This window comes from Atractosteus spatula, chromosome 25, assembly GCF_055471065.1.
Source record: "Atractosteus spatula isolate fAtrSpa1 chromosome 25, fAtrSpa1.hap1, whole genome shotgun sequence".
Taxonomy (NCBI): Eukaryota; Metazoa; Chordata; class Actinopteri; order Semionotiformes; family Lepisosteidae; genus Atractosteus; species Atractosteus spatula.
Window position 1 is genome coordinate 11,447,546 of NC_142730.1, and position 19,480 is coordinate 11,467,025.

The 19,480-nt window shown below is 48.2% G+C and overlaps 1 protein-coding gene across 1 annotated transcript; it reads right to left on the reverse strand.

Moving 5' to 3' along the window:
- Positions 1-9,686: 9,686 nt before the first annotated feature.
- LOC148815450 (uncharacterized) lies at positions 9,687-17,778 on the reverse strand. The gene is made up of 18 exons (XM_088905104.1): positions 17,688-17,778; positions 16,564-16,706; positions 16,063-16,197; positions 15,687-15,849; positions 15,584-15,594; positions 15,352-15,498; positions 14,867-14,959; positions 14,428-14,550; positions 14,191-14,316; positions 13,701-13,823; positions 13,197-13,345; positions 12,902-13,022; positions 12,043-12,231; positions 11,661-11,810; positions 11,284-11,355; positions 10,862-10,958; positions 10,295-10,360; positions 9,687-9,769 (listed from the first exon to the last, which is right to left on the reverse strand). The coding sequence occupies exons 1-18, from the start codon at positions 17,776-17,778 to the stop codon at positions 9,687-9,689; spliced, it is 2,082 nt and encodes a 693-aa protein (XP_088761230.1).
- Between the last annotated feature and the right edge of the window lie 1,702 nt (positions 17,779-19,480).

The window sequence follows — 19,480 nt, forward strand, 5'->3', positions numbered from 1 at the left end:
CAGATGGAGGAGATGGATAGAAATGTCCAAGTTACAACACCCAGCTCTACTTGGGAGCCTCGTTTACTAACTCCTGAGTAACAGGGCTCTATGCAGCTGATGTTTGAAAAAAATGCTCCTTTGCTACAGTACTTGTTATGATCCCCGCTTCCCTGTTGCCTAGACCACGCTGAATTAGGCAACCTACCGGATCACTAATTCACCACCACACCACCATCTCATTATACACTGAAGCACAGTCTTCCCTGACCTCCTCGCTCGGTGTCCATGTGAGCTTTATTATTGCTTTTCGCTCGTCTCGTTTACACCTCTTCGGCTTGGAACTGCTTGTCTCTGTTGGACCTGCGGCTTCTGGATTGCGGAAAGTACACTCCTCGGTTTCGGACTCCCGGCTTTCTGCTTTGAACGACGGCTCTCGGGTCCCGGCTTTGATTTAGGATTACTGGCTTCCCCGTCTGATTTAGTTTTTTCGAATTGCGGAAAAGATCGGTTGCAGGATTATTTTCCAGCTCCCGCATTTATATTTTATAATGTAAAATATTATATTATATTTGATATTTTAGTATTTTATAGTTTATATTTTAGTTTCGGTTTTATTAGCTGGACTCGTAACACTACTTTGAATTGGAATTGAATGAACTGAGTCTTTATTACATCTGTTGTTAAGTAGGATTCTTTAATGGTCTTCATCCTCCCTCTGCCTAATTAATTCAGACTGAGACTGGTGATGAGGCTGCAGTTACATGGGGGATGGGAGATGGGTGTGACTTTATTAATGAACAAGTAATAGGTTTATTCCATGCTGAAAAAAAGAAGAAAGAGAACACAACGTTTCGGCCGTGGAGCCTTCTTCAGGTGAGTCTTTATTAATTATCAATCACATGGGAGACTCCTGGGAAAAAAGCTATAGTTGCTGCTGGAAGAGGTGTTAGTGGGGCCAGTAGGGGGCGCTCACCCTGCGGTCTGTGTGGGTCCTAATGCCCCAGAATAGTGACAGAGGTGCCGTCCTTCGGATGAGACATAAAAGTGAGATCCTGACTCTCTGTGGTCATTAAAAATCCCAGGGTGTTTCTCGAAAAGAGAAGGGGTGTTACCCCTGTGTCCTGGCCAAATTTCCCCCTGGCCTTTACCCATCATGGGCTCCTAATAATCCCCATCTCTGAACTGGCTTCATCACTCTGTTCTCCTCCCCACTGAGAGCTGGTGTGTGGGGAGGACTGGCGCATCATCCAGGTGGGGCTGCACACTGGTGGTGGTGGAGGGGATCCCCATTACCTGTAAAGCGCGTTGAGTGGAGTGTCCAGAAATATATATATTTATATATAAGTGTAAGCAATTATTACTATTATTATTATTATTATTATTATAGGCTAGGCTGAAGTAGTAGGTCTTCAGTCTGGATATGAATCCTGACATATGGGGTGAGAGACTGTTCCATAAGCTAGGGGCCCTGTAACTAAAGTCTTTACAGCCAACTGTTATTTTATTAATATGTGAAGAAGACCTGCGTTCTGTGAACTAAGCAGGCGATTTGGATGGTATACATTAATAAGTCCATTAGATAGACAGGTGTCTGACCTCTAAGAGACTTGTAAGTACGTAGAAGGATTTTGAAGTCCACCCTGTACCTGACAGGAAGCCAATGAAGAGAGCTAAGTATGGGGGTTATATAGTCGTACTTTCTGCTCCTAGTAACAATTCTAGCTGCTGCATTCTGAATTCGCTGTAAGGTGTTGAAAGATTGGAGGGTGCTCCCTGATAGTAGGGCATTGCAGTAGTCTAACCTGCTGTTACAAGAACATGTATTCATTTCTCTGTGTCTTGAGTGGAGAGAAACTGCCTTAGTTTTGCAATATTTCTTAACTATAGGAAGCATGTTTTAGATACTGTTTTAACATGAGAGTTAAACGAGAGCCTTGTGTCTACTATGATGCCCAGGTTACGTGCAGAGTCTTTCAGGCAAATTTTTAAATCCTCTGAGTTCAGTGCTGAAGTTATAGTAGTCCTGTCAGTATTGTTGCCTCCAAACAATAGAACTTCAGTTGAGTAACAAAAAGTTTTCACACATCCTAGTCTTTATTTCATTAGTTTTTTCATTACCTGTTTTACCTGTTGGTAAAAACATTACCTGTTTTTACCAACAGGTCAGTGGAGTTGCCATGGGCACCAGAATGGGACCCAGCTATGCCAACATTTTTGTCGGCTGGGTAGAAGAACGCTTCTTCGCTTCCTACACTGGCTATGTCCCTGACCTCTACAAACGATATATTGATGACTGCGTCGGTGCCGCCACATGCTCCAACGATCAGCTTGAGTTCTTCCTGCACCATTTCACCAACTTCCACCCGTCCCTCAAATATACGATTAACATATCTTCCACTACTCTTCCGTTTCTAGACATCCACTTGTCTATCAACTACCCCCGACTGTCCACTTCAGTTAATTACAAACCCACGGATTCACACAGCTACCTCCTGTACAGCTCATTTCACCCCAACCACACTAAAAACTCTCTTCCTTTTTCACAGTTCCTTAGGTTACGACGATTATGCAGCGACGACATCGACTTCGAGAACCAAGCCCTCGAAATGTACTCATTTTTCATCAACAGAGGATACCCCAGCAGTGTGATTGACAGGGCCCTTGCCCGAGCCAAAAACACCCCCCGGACCATCAACCCGATCAGGAACTCCCGCCGTAACAACCGCATTCCTCTGGTGCTTCCTTACCACCCTAACACACTTCCTATCCCCAGGACCATTAACCACAACTTTTCCATCCTACAGGATGATCCCTCCATTGGGGCCCTCTTTTCTGATCGCCCTATTATCTCATATCGCCGACCACCTAATCTGCGTAACCTCCTTGTTCACAGCTCCCTTGACCGCCCTCAACAACCATCCACACCAGGCACTTTCCCTTGCAACAGAGCTCGCTGTATCACCTGCAAATACACAGCCACCACCACACTCATTCAAGGCCCCTCAGGACAATTCCGGATCACCCAGACAGCATCTTGTACCTCCAGCAACCTTGTTTACTGTATCTCTTGCAGTAAATGCCCAGCCATCTACATTGGAGAAACAGGAAGGAGACTCGGAGACCGTTTCAGAGAACACGTCAGGGCTGTAAAGATTAAAGATCTCTCCAAGCCCATTGTTTCTCATTTCACCTCTGACGGCCACGACCACTCTAATCTCTCCGTCTGTGTTCTCAAAGACGGTTTTCCAAACTCATACATCAGAAAGACCACCGAAACTAAAATTATTCTGCAGCTAGGATCACACCTTCTCCCTTCCCTTAACGACAGACTACTGTTCTTTTAAATTTTCTCCATTCATTGGAAGTTTCATTTCACACCTCTCTGCACCCATTCTGACTTCACACCTCTTGATTGGCCTCTCTTTCTGTCCCCTGCTCCCGCCTCTCACTCCTCCTCCCTCCCAACCTTTGTTCTCCCGCTACTTTACCTTTGCCTACTGCCCTGTCTCTCTCACACCTGAAGAAGGCTCCACGGCCGAAACGTTGTGTTCTCTTTCTTCTTTTTTTCAGCATGGAATAAACCTATTACTTGTTCCTTTGCAGCCTACGCATGCTGACGCAGCTACCCACCTGAACTACTACCACCTACAGCTGCTGCGACCCACTATGCCTTCCTCCAAATCTCTTTCTAGATCTCTTCGTCATACCTTCTCTTCCTCCCTGGGCCACTTGCCCTCTTCTCTCACTAAACCAGCATTCCGTCTCTTCACAGCTATCTGTTCCAAGACCAGGCTTTCTAACCACCTTCTATTCCTTTACAGATGTCGTCAACATAATATCATCCCTAAAGGATTTTGCCTTAAATTTAATACCTTTTCTTTTGACTCTGATACCACCCAGAGTAACACTCAGAGACTTTTAAAACAATTTTCTAGGAAACTAATTTTCTCCCTCAAAAAACAGATTATCCTTTCTGACAACAACATCAAAGAGGCTAAGGAATTTCTACGGCTTACAGCTCCACATCATCTTCCCTTCATAACTAACCTCATTAGATCTCTCAACTCTAAACTCTACCAGTTTCTCACTACAGAGAAGGACAAAAAACTCAGTCATCTTCTACAGAAGAAAACCATCAACACCCCGAACACCCTCACCAACCCTAACCTTGTTGTCACCATACCTTCTGACCTTTCCCTTTCACAGGATGAGCGATCCCTCCTCAGCAAAGGGCTCAGTTTTGTACCAGTTCCCAGGAAGCTGGACATCCCCCAGACCAATGTCGACCTTAACCGCTTTTACCGCAGGATCCGTCTCAGAGCACATTTTGCCGACAATTCCTCTTCACAGGCAGCTGATAACAACCCGGTTATTGATGTCATTAACAACATTAATCCCAAACAGAGCTGTTGGACTCCCTCCTCTGGCCGTTTTCCACCAGTTGATTATTTCATCAACCAATGCACTAATCAAGCTCCCAAGGCACTCTCTATACCCAGTAAACATAGGTCTAACCTCACCCAAGGAGAAAATCAGGCGCTCCAGTCTCTCCGCAACAGGGATGATATCGTCATCAAACCAGTGGACAAAGGAGGCGCTGTTGTGGTGTGGCGTAAGGATCTATACATCTCTGAAGCCTCTAGACAACTAACTGACACTTCTGCCTACCTCCCTCTCCAACAGGACCCTACCACTGACTACCAAAAGGAAGTGGTATCCACCATTTCTCTTCTTATCAGCAGTAATGAGCTCCCCCAGGAGGCAAACCGGCTCATCATGGAACATCCACAGGTATCTCAATTTTACCTCCTCCCCAAAATCCACAAACCGGACACCCCTGGACGCCCCATCATATCAGCATGTAACTGTCCAACTACTTACATCTCAGCCTTTCTCGACAGCCTCATGAGACCGCTGGTTGAAGATCTTCCCTCATACATCAAAGACACCAACCACGCGCTCCAACTTTTTAATGATTTCCAATTTCAGGGTACCGAATGCTACATTTTTACCATGGACATCACATCTCTGTACACCGTCATTCCCCATAATGACGGCCTTACAGCACTCAAGCACATGCTGGACAAACGCACAGTGCTTGATCCACCCACCCACACCCTGGTACGCCTTGCAGAATTGGTCCTCACACTGAACGCATTCTCTTTCAATAATCTTTTTTACCAACAGGTCAGTGGAGTTGCCATGGGCACCAGAATGGGACCCAGCTATGCCAACATTTTTGTCGGCTGGGTAGAAGAACGCTTCTTCGCTTCCTACACTGGCTATGTCCCTGACCTCTACAAACGATATATTGATGACTGCGTCGGTGCCGCCACATGCTCCAACGATCAGCTTGAGTTCTTCCTGCACCATTTCACCAACTTCCACCCGTCCCTCAAATATACGATTAACATATCTTCCACTACTCTTCCGTTTCTAGACATCCACTTGTCTATCAACTACCCCCGACTGTCCACTTCAGTTAATTACAAACCCACGGATTCACACAGCTACCTCCTGTACAGCTCATTTCACCCCAACCACACTAAAAACTCTCTTCCTTTTTCACAGTTCCTTAGGTTACGACGATTATGCAGCGACGACATCGACTTCGAGAACCAAGCCCTCGAAATGTACTCATTTTTCATCAACAGAGGATACCCCAGCAGTGTGATTGACAGGGCCCTTGCCCGAGCCAAAAACACCCCCCGGACCATCAACCCGATCAGGAACTCCCGCCGTAACAACCGCATTCCTCTGGTGCTTCCTTACCACCCTAACACACTTCCTATCCCCAGGACCATTAACCACAACTTTTCCATCCTACAGGATGATCCCTCCATTGGGGCCCTCTTTTCTGATCGCCCTATTATCTCATATCGCCGACCACCTAATCTGCGTAACCTCCTTGTTCACAGCTCCCTTGACCGCCCTCAACAACCATCCACACCAGGCACTTTCCCTTGCAACAGAGCTCGCTGTATCACCTGCAAATACACAGCCACCACCACACTCATTCAAGGCCCCTCAGGACAATTCCGGATCACCCAGACAGCATCTTGTACCTCCAGCAACCTTGTTTACTGTATCTCTTGCAGTAAATGCCCAGCCATCTACATTGGAGAAACAGGAAGGAGACTCGGAGACCATTTCAGAGAACACGTCAGGGCTGTAAAGATTAAAGATCTCTCCAAGCCCATTGTTTCTCATTTCACCTCTGACGGCCACGACCACTCTAATCTCTCCGTCTGTGTTCTCAAAGACGGTTTTCCAAACTCATACATCAGAAAGACCACCGAAACTAAAATTATTCTGCAGCTAGGATCACACCTTCTCCCTTCCCTTAACGACAGACTACTGTTCTTTTAAATTTTCTCCATTCATTGGAAGTTTCATTTCACACCTCTCTGCACCCATTCTGACTTCACACCTCTTGATTGGCCTCTCTTTCTGTCCCCTGCTCCCGCCTCTCACTCCTCCTCCCTCCCAACCTTTGTTCTCCCGCTACTTTACCTTTGCCTACTGCCCTGTCTCTCTCACACCTGAAGAAGGCTCCACGGCCGAAACGTTGTGTTCTCTTTCTTCTTTTTTTCAGCATGGAATAAACCTATTACTTGTTTATTTCATTAGTGCAATTAACTAAAGTGATAATAGAAGAGTTGCCATTTGAGTGTCACCAGAATATGAATGAAAGTTAATATTATGTTTTCGTATTTTCCGACCTAGCGGCAGCATGCAAAGAGAGAACCATACTGGTCCCAGCACTGATCTCTGTGGTACCCCAAATTGAACTTGTGACATTGACGAAGCAGTACAATTATTAGACATTTGAACATAGTGAAAACGCTGAGTTAAATATGAAGTAAACCAATTAAGGATGTTTCCACATAAGCCAACCTCAGACTCAAGCCTGTGTATCAAAAGTTTGAGACAGGCCTGTAGTTGTTCAGAACTTATCGGTCCAAATTTGGCTTCTTAAGGAGCGGTCTAACAACCGCTACCTTAAATTGATCAGGTACAACGCCTGATGCAAGGGACATGTTCATCATACTAATTATAGGTCCTGCCAGTACTTCGAGGGAATCTTTGACTAGCTGAGTGGGGATGGGATCTACCGGGGGGTCTGTACACTAAAAGAATGTATGTAGATGATTCAGGAGCTATTTTAAGGAGCATTGCTTCAAATGTGTGAAAGTCATTAAATAGTTTTTAATTCATTTCTTAGAGACTCACTGAAGATGACTGCTAGGCCACCTCCATCCCCTGAGCAACAAGCTTTCTACAAAAACGTTCCACCATTAGGTGAGACTTCAACTACAGGAATAGTGTCAGTGGGTCAAAGCCAGGTTTCCGTTAGTAGGCACAGGTCAGAGTTGGTGTCAAGCACCATATCATTAACCAGAACTGATTTGTTGCCTAGTGAGCGAATATTTAACAGGGAGCATTTTATGGTAGTTTCATGTTTTAACTGATTTAGGTTTACCAGTGGAATGGAGATTAAATTGTCAACACAGGAGCCCCTAAAGGAACGTCTGAATTCTAATCTCGGTCTAGTGATAGTTGCAATACTCTGTCTATTCACACTCATATCTGGTTCTGGATAGTAATGTGATTGATGGGATGCTGTGTGGTAGAGAACCTGGGTCGGTACAGGAGGTGAACTAGAGCTGGGAGTACAGACAGCACACGATTTTAGATCACATGGCTGAGGCCTGGTTGGTGCTCTTAGTAGTCAAGCAAGCAGCTTCTCTGCTATATTTTGGGATAGAATTAATGATCCCTTCTGGTTAAGCTGGAGACCATCCCGTTTATAAAAGCCATTCCCAAAAAATGTCCCAACTATTAATTAAGGTTATTCTATTGTATGCACACCAAGTCTCTATCCAGCGATTTAGGGAGTACAGCCTACTATAGGGCACGTCCCCTCTGTATAGGATTGGTAAGGGACCAGACACAATTAAATTCCGACATTTTTCTTTGTGCTCTTTTGCACATAGAAATGAAGCTGCTCTTATACCCCTCGGATTGTTGGTACTTTATATCATTAGTTCCAGTGTGAACAACCAAGGTGGGGACTTAATTGCTGGAAATTGTCTAGTTTTGCCTCAATGGCAGAAACTCAGGCCCCAGGGAGGCATTTTACAGAGACCACTGCATTGTGATGGTTAGGATTTCTAACATTCCTGATTATCGAGTTGTCAATTATGAGCACCTTATCTGCATCAACAGACGCGCTGCCTAAAGCAGAGAACCCGTTGCTCAGTCAGATTGGTGACTGGTGTGCAGGGGGTCTAGTCCTTGAGCTCTTAGACCCCTGTCTGCGACCCAGGGCTCACGTGTGGTTGCTGCTGGTGCCGGCGCTGACCTGGAGACAGCTGGGCCAGGAGGGACTGCAGCCAATTCTGAAATGACTGAGTGCTCTGAAGGAGCTGAATCTATCCATCCCTCAATGTGGTTAACATCTAATAGTGTGCTAATGCGCCCCCCAAAACATGAATTCTGTCCTCCAACTCTACTATAACTAAACATTTTTGGCATTTAAAAGTATCAAAACAGTGAAGACATGAGCTGGACATGGCTTCACGCTCGTGACAAGTCAACGTATTGCTCACAGGCCAGAAGCGACACTCACTAGGTACTACAGAACTCTCTTTTACCAACTTGTCGTGCTGGAATACAATCCACCTCTGCTAACTGGCAGAAAGGGGAAATAAAGGACGCAAGGAAATCTTGCACATCATTCAATTCATTTCTCCTGAGATCTGCACTCTGTACATAGTCTTCTAGTGAATACAAAACACCCCAAAGTTAAGAGGCTTGAACTCCTTACTGCTCAGACCGTCATGTTCACACAGTAATAACTCGATCTGCCCAGGAGAAACAGCACTAGAACAATCTGATCCGTGTGACCGAGCCTCAGCACGTCCCTGCCTAGTCCAGTAAACAGCCATGACTCTTGAATCAGCAGTGAAAAAGGAAGCTCAGAAGGTGAGATGTTTTCTTTGCTTCATACTTGAGCTCTGAGCAAGTCAGTAAAATTGGAACGCGCTCCTGACCGCCAAATGTTACGTCACAATCCTGCTCCCACTATGTGACACATGCGCATAATCAGTGATTATAATCATTAATATTATTAATTGATTGAAAGTTATTACATAACATTGTATTCTTCCTACTCTTCCAACAAGCAAATGGTTCTCTTATTCCTAGTGTCAGTTGGAAAGTGTGTGAAGACACAGAGCAGCGCTTCTTCTTTATGACATGACCTCAGACATGCGTCTCCCCACGATCACTTCCGACTGCGGCTTCCTCCCACTTTCCACAGACCTGCTACCTTGTCTTTCATGCTACACCATAACCATAAGCTCTCCTGCGCCCCTCTGTCTCTCAAGTGTTATTCTCTCTCCTGCACTTCACTGCTCTGTATTCTGTACTTCTGTGTGAAACAGCTTGTTTCCAGCACCTCCTGTCTGAACACTTGCAGACTGAAGACAGGAAAGCGCTTCATACACTTCAGTGTTGGTTCAGCACCATTCATACATTCTGGAATGAAAACCAGCTTCTGTACACGTTGTGTAATTTATTTAAACACAAATGTGTGTGTGGAGGAGAGAGAGAGGTGTGCTGTCCGTTCCAGAGTGAGCTGGGGCGCCCAGGTGTCTCTGCAGTGGCTGGGGAGGGGCGCCCCGACTCCAGAGTGCTGCTCAGGGCCGGGTGAAGAGCCCCATGGCTTCAGCAGCCCTCTCCCGCACCTGTGGCTCTGGGTCCTGCAGCAGGATCCTCAGGGCTGCGGAAGGAAAGAGACGAGGTCCTGCAGTCCTGCTCAGCTCCTGACACACAGCTGCAGTGCTGATCCAGCTCTTGCCCAGCAGGTGTGAGTTAGGAGACACTGTGCAGAGCAGCAGGTCTGGACCTCATGCAGTGGGGTTAAAGAAGGAGTGTGAGATCCTTTCTGTGTGACATCTGTGTTCTCTTCACTGTCAGAAGGAACAGTAGTCAAAAATGTCATGAAGTATTAAGCTGGAAGAAACGGCCACACTGTAATTCACAGACCGAACAAGTCTCTAAAAAGAATAAAATAAAGCAGCGCTACTACAGATGTGCAATTCCACAGAAATCTGCTAAACAGGCCAACTATACATTTTTCATCTCCATGCTCTGAACTTCTCAAAACTTTGTACACTGGGTATCTATGGTGTGAGAGGCTACAGCCAGAATTTCTGGTGAAACAGACTCTAAAATACTAGAGTCTGTATATACTGTACAAGAACAACTGGTCAACATACTGGACACAAAAGACAAGCATCGTTACCTCGCTGAGCTCGTCTCAGAGCGAAACAAGAGCAGAGTCTCATCTGCAGCTGCTGCACTTGGAGGCCTGAAACACAGAGGGGTTGAACAGCAGAGCTCCTGCACACACAGCACCACACAGGATACTGCACCAGCGCACACTGCCAACACTCGGAATGGGGAGCAGCTCATGGAAATGTGTTTCTTGGTGACATTGGTAAGTCTGATTAACCTGCCTCACTACTGACAGAAAAGTGCATTTCAAACACTAGACAGACGAGGCTCAAAGTGGTGCCCAGTGTCCTGCTGCCGAAATGAGACTACTGTAGCTAGACATACTAGAGCCTTCTTACTAGAGGCCTTTTACTAGCGTAACATATCAGAGCCTGAGTCCTTTGAGAAAACCCCAGTGATCAAACACCTTCAGACTCAAAGCTTTCAAGGGAAACCTACAGAGTATCCTTTTAATGCTTGAATTCCCATCCCGGCAAAACCCCATCACTAACCACAGCACAACTCACTTTTACCAGTGGAGCATCACCTCTACACTGAGTCTCAATCACTCTTCTCATTGTCTCTGAGCTCTTACCAATGAAGATGGCAGCACTTTCCAGAACCCAGGCCCTTCTGCTGTGTGCACCCTGGAGCGCAAGCCTCTGGGCCAGGCTGATCTGCCCACTCGTTATCTGGACACAGGGAATATTGCAGGGCAGTGTGAGACAGCACGCTACTACCGTACAGGAGCCCCCATGTGAGAGACAGCCCTCCATTACAGAGAAGCACCTCTAATCCATCTAATGAGAGTGTATGAACTCATCAGCACTACTGCGATTATAATCTGGCACTTTCAGCTCTTACTCACTGTAATTAGTGCTCAGTGTAAGCCTGGTTTAGCACAAATATATTTCCTAAATCTGAGACAAGTCTTTGTGTGTTTGTGTCCCAAAAGCAGGGTGTGCTCCCCTCTCTCACCAGCAGCCCAGAAGCCAGCCCTAGGAGAACCTCACTCACCAGGATCCTGCACATCTCCTTCATGGACAGCACACATTCCAGGGTGAAGTGCTGTAGGACTGTCCAGCAGACCTGGGGAAATCCACATCGTCAAAACCAGTTTATCTTCACACAGAGCCCAAATTAAACAGAAACTACACAAATGTCACAAAATAGCAGCCAGCCCTGAAACCCTTTGACACATCCTTGATAGTAACCCTCTGAATGTTTAGATTTCCAGGCTACAAGTTCATACTGACTGTAGGGTTGTTTTTCTTCACCGATTGCAAAGCTGGTCAAACACTGGATAGGTGACAAGTATCATTATCAAAGAAGGACGTGAGAAGACCCACAGTCCCACAGGCTGGGCCCAGCCAGCGGCAGCTCTGTGTCTTTACCTGGATGGCCTCTGGGCTGGGGTCAGTCAGGTTCAGCAGCACGCTGACCAGGGAGCTGTGGACCTCTTTGTTGAGCCGGGCTTTGTCAGAGCCCAGCCTGACCAGCTGCCCCAGCAGAACCACTGTGGCTCTGCGGACCTCCGGGCTCTCCTGTAACACAGACACAGGACAAGAGGGAAACATTACAAAGACACGCACAAACTGTCACCACTTATTTTCTCCTCTCAGGGCTGGAGTCTGAGCCCACTGTCACTGTAGCTCAAAGGGCAAACACTGTAATCATGGATATCCAATTGATTACAATTAAAAATGTTTTATTTAAATTTAATACACAAAAACAAATGACACAATATTTGAATAAAGAACATCCTAAAAAACTTACACTTTCCAAGCAGGGCCTGGCTCTACAGTACACAAAGGGCACCAGTGCTTTGGCTTGACTCTTGTCTGCGATGGACAGGACAGTGATCAAGCCCAGTAGAGCCCGCAGAACAACTGGCTCAGCTGGGGTCTCCTGCTCTGTCAGGGCTGAGCTCTGAGCTGCCAGCTGCTCCTCCGTGTGTCTTTGGATCTGAAGACAGGAGGACACCAGTCGGCCTTCATTCCCAGTACTGCTGGGACAAGGGTTACACTGAGGGAGGGTCATGCTGGTCGCTGCTGGTCAGCAGAAGGGACAGCTAAAACTGACGTGCTAGCCAGCCACATCTGAAGATAATTGTCCACCACGCCCGCCTCAGGGGGTTCAAGCTACACAAGCCCTTGGTCCGTCAGCGCTCAGGAACTCGGTCCTAAACTCTCAAGCTTCTCCCTGACTTCCGAGTTTGCTCCTCGGATACTGGCCCCTAGCTTCAACCTGTCTTTGTTGTCTAGATTACCCTCTTGTGCTTGTGTGCTGTCTGTCTGTTTACAGACTGTGCTTATTACCATCAGCTCCGGGTTTGGAGTTTGCTGTGTGCTGAGCCTCTGTGTTCACCCAGCTTTGATCTGGCCTGTTCTGGATGTGGCTTTGGGCTGCTGGTCTGCACCACGCTTTTCTGTGCTCGCCAGCCTGTCCCTGTGCTGCAAACAGGGAGCTGTTTGCTCACACGGCCGCTTGCCTGCTTGCTGGTGTCTCTCTGCCTGCTATTGGGCTGCGACATATTACAGGGAGACAGTACCTCCGTGCTGTAGCTGTCAGCTGTCTGACTATCTGTCCTCTGCTCAGTTAGAAACACCAGCAGATGGGCTCTATAGTCACTTACATCCAGTGCTGGATCATCCACCTTCATGTCCATCATCAGGCCGAGATGATCAGCCAGGTGCTTCACGGTCTCCGAGACCACCTGGCTGGTACTGAGGACCTGCCACAGCTCCGGGAGTGAGCTGCAAAACACACCCCCGAGTCAGCCTCACACCCCCCAGCTGTGAGTGCAGGGCTCTGCATTCAAACCCATTCTCAGAGCTAAAATACAAAAACACTGACGCCGCAACACAGTGCCGTTGTTGTGATGCTTTTATCATTGCAAAGAGCCTCTCACTGTTAGAATTGTGCTCTACCTCTCAGAGGGAGATGTGAGGGTCACTAGGGACTGGATGGTCTGTCTGAGGTCCTGTGAAGCCAGATATAATATCCCCTCCCTCAAGCTCTCTTTCAAGCTGTCATCCAGAGTGTAACTACTGCCGAAGAATTGCAGAAGGTCAAGAGCCTACAGGGAACAAGAACAGCAGGTCAATCCCAGACAGATCACATGAGCTCTGTTACACTGACTGTTGAAGTTGTCCACTACTGCCCCTTTGTTGCAGTTCTCAGTGCTGTCTTCAGAGACAGGACACAGGATCATGTCACTAAGTGTGAACAAAGGAGTCATTTTTCTGAATACTTCTGGAACAGTGTTTCCCAAAAGCTAAAAACACAACTGTATTGATCAATAGCAAAACAGTTTCCCTTCCAATCACTTCTCACAAACTATCTGTTCTCCGATTCACAGTGACAGGATACAGCTTGTCCAGAGCATCCGTGTGGGAAAACAGCAGACAGGCGGCTGCGTCAGACACACTGACCATCATTGTTGCCAGGAGCTTGGCCTTGGCAGGGAAGCTGGGAGCTCCGGTGGGACTGGCGCTGCGCACTGCCTGTGCAATCATGCAAACACTGCGGCACAGGCTCAGTCTGACACTGGGCTCCTGCAGGGGGACACACAGCAGCTCACTCACTGACAGCCCAGATGCCACCTCACCACCTCACCTCCACCAGCCCTGGACTGTGATGGACACTCACAGCCTCGACAGCCACGGACACTGTATCCCTGTGTCCTCCTCCCCATAACAATCCCATCAGGTTCAAGTATAATTAACAATTTCTACCCAGACACTGCAGGAAAGTAGCAGAACAAATAAGGAAGAACTTTTGCCTGAGGGTTGTTACGAATACCTCCCTACATTACAGACGCACATTACAGAATGTAGCAGTGGTTGAATACACTCTTCAGACAGGAGCTGTGAGGTTCACTCTGTCAGGTCTCTTGTTCTCAAAGGAGGACATGTTGCCTACCTTAGTGGTGACATGGGGTCTCAGTCTCTCCATAAAGTCAGTGTCCATTCTCTGCAGTAGATCCTCTGCAGGTGCTTTAAGTGCAACGTGCCCATAGCACAGAATCAGGGCACAGGTGAAATCACTCTGCAGTAACAAGCATGACAATCCACATCAAGATGCTGAAACTTGTAGGTAGAAGCTGACATTAAGAGCAGCTTCTGTTTGTCTGTCAGGACTATAATGCAGTACACCTACCCCAGAGTCCTGCTCATTGCAGGGGAAGGCTGGGTCAGTCAGCTGGGTCTCCAGTCTCTTCAGCACAGACAGCACCACATCCAGGTGCACACTGGCACACAGCCCCATCAGCACTGCCAGATCCTGGGACACCAGACAGGCACCAGAGCACTCTTATAACACCCACAAGGGCATCATGCATGCTCTCTCATGGACTGCTGTTCTAATGCCATGATAAAATGAGCTGAGTCATCAATATCCGTTCAACTGAATGAATAAGGGCTTCAGCAGTCAGATACACGGCACTTCAGTGTTGCCATGAGCTGTGGAGAGGGGTAGATCACAGCACTGAGCTGCTGTCATTGATGAGGCTCCTGAGGGCTTCACCCCTCAGACAGACACTCTTACTGACTACTGTAACGTCTTTCTGTGCAGGTGAGCGGGCTGCTGTCCCCATTACCTGGACGTGCACCATGGTCAGCAGCCCCTCCAGCTGGGATTCCAGCACTGGTCTGGCCTTCGGCACTGCTGCCTCCACAAGCACACTCAGACTCTGAAAGAAGAGCACGTTGGAGTCAATCTGGAGAGGCACTGCTGCTTCATCAAGAGGCCTCACTCTCTCACTGTATGCAATAACACATTAGCATTAGGATTTTGGAAGTGTGATCACACAGAAAAATCTGACAGAGCAGGATAACACCTCCCCTGGACTCTACTCCTGGCAGATCCACCTTGTTCACACCCTTCACAATCACATGGGGCACCACAGACCATAATCCTCTTCTGCACTGGGCCTCACCAGTACATCACTGGAGCTAGTGGACAAAGGGACACTGGGAAAGTGCTACTAGTGATTGTTTGAATCAAAATCCATTTTCTAAAAGAAACGGCCCTCGCAATCCACAACCTGTACACCTAAAGGCCCATCGTTGGTCACAGGCCTACCTTGTTGATTCTGGAGTAGCTGACGTCCAGCTCAGCTGCATACAGTGGCTGGAAGGCCTGTAAAACTGCTGGCAGCTCACACTGAAACTTCTCCTCAGGGAGCAGGCAGCACATAGCTGCCAGGGCCAAGACAATGGCCACCGTCACCTTCAGACAGAGCAAAACACAAACACCATCATCCTCAAGGAAAGGATTCAGTCACAGGAAAGCAAACTTGTCTAAAACCACAGACAGTTAAAACAGCTTTGAGCAATGAATAAAACCTGCTTCATAAGTGCACCCTATTCAACTTTGTTTACTGTGATGTGATCTCCCATTAGCAGCACAGAACTTACTGCAGTTGCGGGAGATATCTCCTAAAGCATTAAGCAGCGTGTGGTGAGGGAGCACTCCGGGCTGGAAAAAGGACAGCACCATATCCATGGTACTGTCGTAGTGGTCTCTCACCACACAAACGACAATGTTGTTGGCTGGCTGTTGCCAGTCAGGCAGCCATTTCTGAAACAACAGTAAAAAGAGATCAGAGCATCTTGGGAGTCGATGGTATTGGAGTTGAAGCAACAGCTTGGATCAAGCCAATGAACACACAAGTTAACACACAACAATTTGCTTCCATTAGATGCATCAATGTGTGCTACAGGCAAGGAAACAGACCACAGCACTACAGCAAGACAACAGTTCGATAGGCAGGAATTAAAGGGGTTTACATACCGGTGACATAGTCATCTCATTCAAGGCCATCAAGACGGTGCTCTTGGCCAAGGACTCATCCAGATGCTGCGCAGATGTTTTGCGCAGCAGCTTCTCCACTGCCTGGAGGACAGCAGAGCGATGGGCATTTGTCACCTAGAGCAGGGAAGAACCAAAGCCAGGGGTGAGACTGCTATTCTCATCACAGCACCAAGAGTGTCTGTTCAAAGGCTTCTCCTTCAGGGCCAGTCAGCCTGGCCAACGGGCACTGAGTGTGAAACAGCAGAACCACCCCAGCTCACCACACGAGGGAGTGGAAACACACACAGAGAAACCCCAGGCTTCCACTCAAGCACATCTGTCAAGATAACAACACGGTAGGGCTTATCTTCTGACCTCTAGTTGTAAGAAACAGCACAGACAGTATGCTGTCTGGAGCATACTGGAGCACACTGGGCTCCTGATTAGAGTGCGTTTGCAACGAGTATGTCAGGAGGTGTGTAGGGAGCTCCTTCATGTTACCTGGGGGCTCTCGAGGAATCCCAGGATGACTGGCAGTGTCCCCTTGGTGTTCCTCTGCAGGAGGGAGAGCAGCTCTTCTACCAGGTTCTTCCCAAATTCCTTATCAGCGCTGCTCATTCCCTCCAGAACAGCCAGGACCTCATCTACAGCAGACACACAGACAGGGGAAACACTGGTGTCGCCGCAGCACAGACTTCTAGGGAGAAAACTCTGAAACCGACCTGTTGTCTGAGGGACCTAAAACCCTACTGACACATGTCTGAGAATTATAGAGATCAAAATGATTATTGATGCACAGCCCATAAAAGCTGGGACTCTTTCACCCCGGACAGTTTTCCAGTAGAGAGGAATACAGATCTGCTCTAAGGGCAGGAGGCTTCAGAGTGCAGGGTTTTGTTTTCATAGTCCTGAATAACAGCTGCAGCCACTGGGACTTCTTAACCCTTTAGAGCCCACAAAGAGAGCTGCTCTCTGGGTCACATCAGTCCTGTTAGCAGCTGCTCCTCAGCAAACAGAGGATCTCAGTGTTGAAGAAGAATCAGGGCAGCAGCTCTGCTCCCAGGTAAAGAATCTCCTTCTGCTGCTCTAAGGGAATTAGAGCCTCTAATTCAGCTTCTCTCACACCCAGTCAAAAGGCCTTGGACAGATCTTCATAAATATACATTTGCTTTTCCCAAATTTACAATTAAATGTAAATGAAAGAATAATTGCAGTACATCACTCAGACACAGCTCATTTCATAACCAATGTGAATTACGCATTCTCAACACTTTCAATAGTTTCATACCTTACATGGATGTTAGTCTTCTTAAACATACTCTCACGCACTAAATTATATTATTTTATATCTTATTATTATATTATATAATATAATATATTATTATATTTTATGTTATATCTTTTATTTATTTTTGCTCAAATCATCATTTAGTTGAAAAGATGAAGAGACTGCTGTTGCTTTCCCTGCCTCGAGCTGAGGAGACCTGCAGGGTGACAGTGAGGAGCCCCTCGGGTCAGTCAGAGCTGAGCCCAGGGATGGGGTCCCAGTGGAAAGGGAAGCCAGGAGTTAGTGTGTGGGGGGACTGGCTTCAGGGGGCACTGGTCTAGATCCAGCTGTGTCATACCTGGCCCGGGGCACTGGCAGCCTGTGCGCTGCACACAGGAGGAGAACCACTTCACCCTGCTGGGCTCACAGCTGCACTCCTTCTGGCTCATCTTGGACCTGTCAGTCAGCCAGTAGAACAGCACAGTGAAGCAGGGAGCTGGGCGGCGCTTCTCACACACTGGGAGTCAAGGTACTGCTGACAGGCCAGCAGCAGACCCACTAGACACCACAGAACTCTCTCTAACCAGCTGGTCCTACTGGAATACAACCCAACAGGCTGAAGGGCAGACACGGGATATTGAGGACACAAGCAAATTCTTCACATCAGTGAAAGCAGAGACAGGAACAGAAGCAGCAATGAATTTCTGTTCAGATCTGCACTCTGGGCTTTCATAAAACTCCAGCAGGTTAAGAGCTTTTAACCCCCTCTCACTGAACACCGTGTAAACACAATAACAGCTCGATCTGCCCAGGAGAAACAGGTCAATAACAATCGGATCCGCGATACCGAGCCTCGGCAGGTCCCTACCTAGTCCGTAAACCACCAGGATCTTCAGTGAAAAGAAGAAGAAGCCGTGTCGAGCTCAAGTGTTTTCTTCGCTATGAGCATCAGCGCTGAGCGACTCAGCAGCACCGGAGCGCTTTCCCGGACCGGAATTGTTGCGTCACAATCCCGATGTGTTGACGTCACGCTTATGTTTAATAAGTCATTATAATCACTATATTTAATTGTAAAATTACAATTTTATATGCTTTCTGATTTTTCCCAACTCTATCAACAGAAGTACTGATTGTCTGATTTCCAAAGTGTCAGCCGGAAAGTTTCAGAAAACACGGAGCGTAGCGTCTTGCTCACGTTATGATGTCAGACACCACTTCCTCCCTCCATCCAGACTCGCCTCTCCCTCCTCTCTCACACGACTCGCTCATCAGGGCTTTTACTTTCACTCCAGTCCCCTGCCAGACCTCTCCCAGACACAGCCTGCTCATTAGTCCTCCTGTGATCTAGACTCGCCCTGCAGATCTGCTCTCCGGCTCCTCCTCATGTTCACTCCGCTCGCTCACGCACAGACCTTGTGCTCTAAACAGTCGGCAACAACACATCTGGTCTTGAAGCAGCTCGTCTTGCAGCGCCCTGCAGCAGCGCCACGGTGTGTGAAGCCCTGCGGCCGGGAGCAGCAGAGACCCGTCGCTGGGTCGCAGGAGGTCCGAGACTGACGGTCCTGCAGACCCGCTGGTTCGGGGCAGCTGGAGGCCCTGATCTCTCTCCCTGCGCCCCTCTTCCACTTTCTCTCTCTCTCTCTCTCTCTCTCTCTCTCTCCCCGCCTGTCCCTGGCGCTGTGCTGCACTGGGCTCTGCTCCAGGCCGCGGGGATGAGCAGGGTCCCGGGGCTCAGCAGCGCCTCCCGGCTGCAGACGAGGCTGGCGGGACTCCCGGGCTGAGCTCGGTCCAGTTACCGGCGGGCCTGCGGTGCCGAACAGCGAACAGGACCGAGCAGCCCCGCTCCCTCTCATAGCGGCGGAGCGGGGCTGCAGGTCTGCCCTCGGCTCTTCTCCGCAGTGTGACAGGAGGCAGAGAGCCGCGCCTCAGGAGCCCCACACGCCTCCACAGGGATCAGCCGCAGGGAGACGATCGCTCCTCCGACACACAGCCGCTCACAATTAACGGCTGCGCTCCTCTCGCGCCCTCAGCGGAGCGGGCAGCCGCGAGCCGAAGCCGGAGGAGGCGGACACGCCGAGCGCTCGGAGCTGCGACTGAGCCAATCAGAAGCCGCGATCAGCAGGGGGCGGGGCCTGAATGAAGAACAAGAAT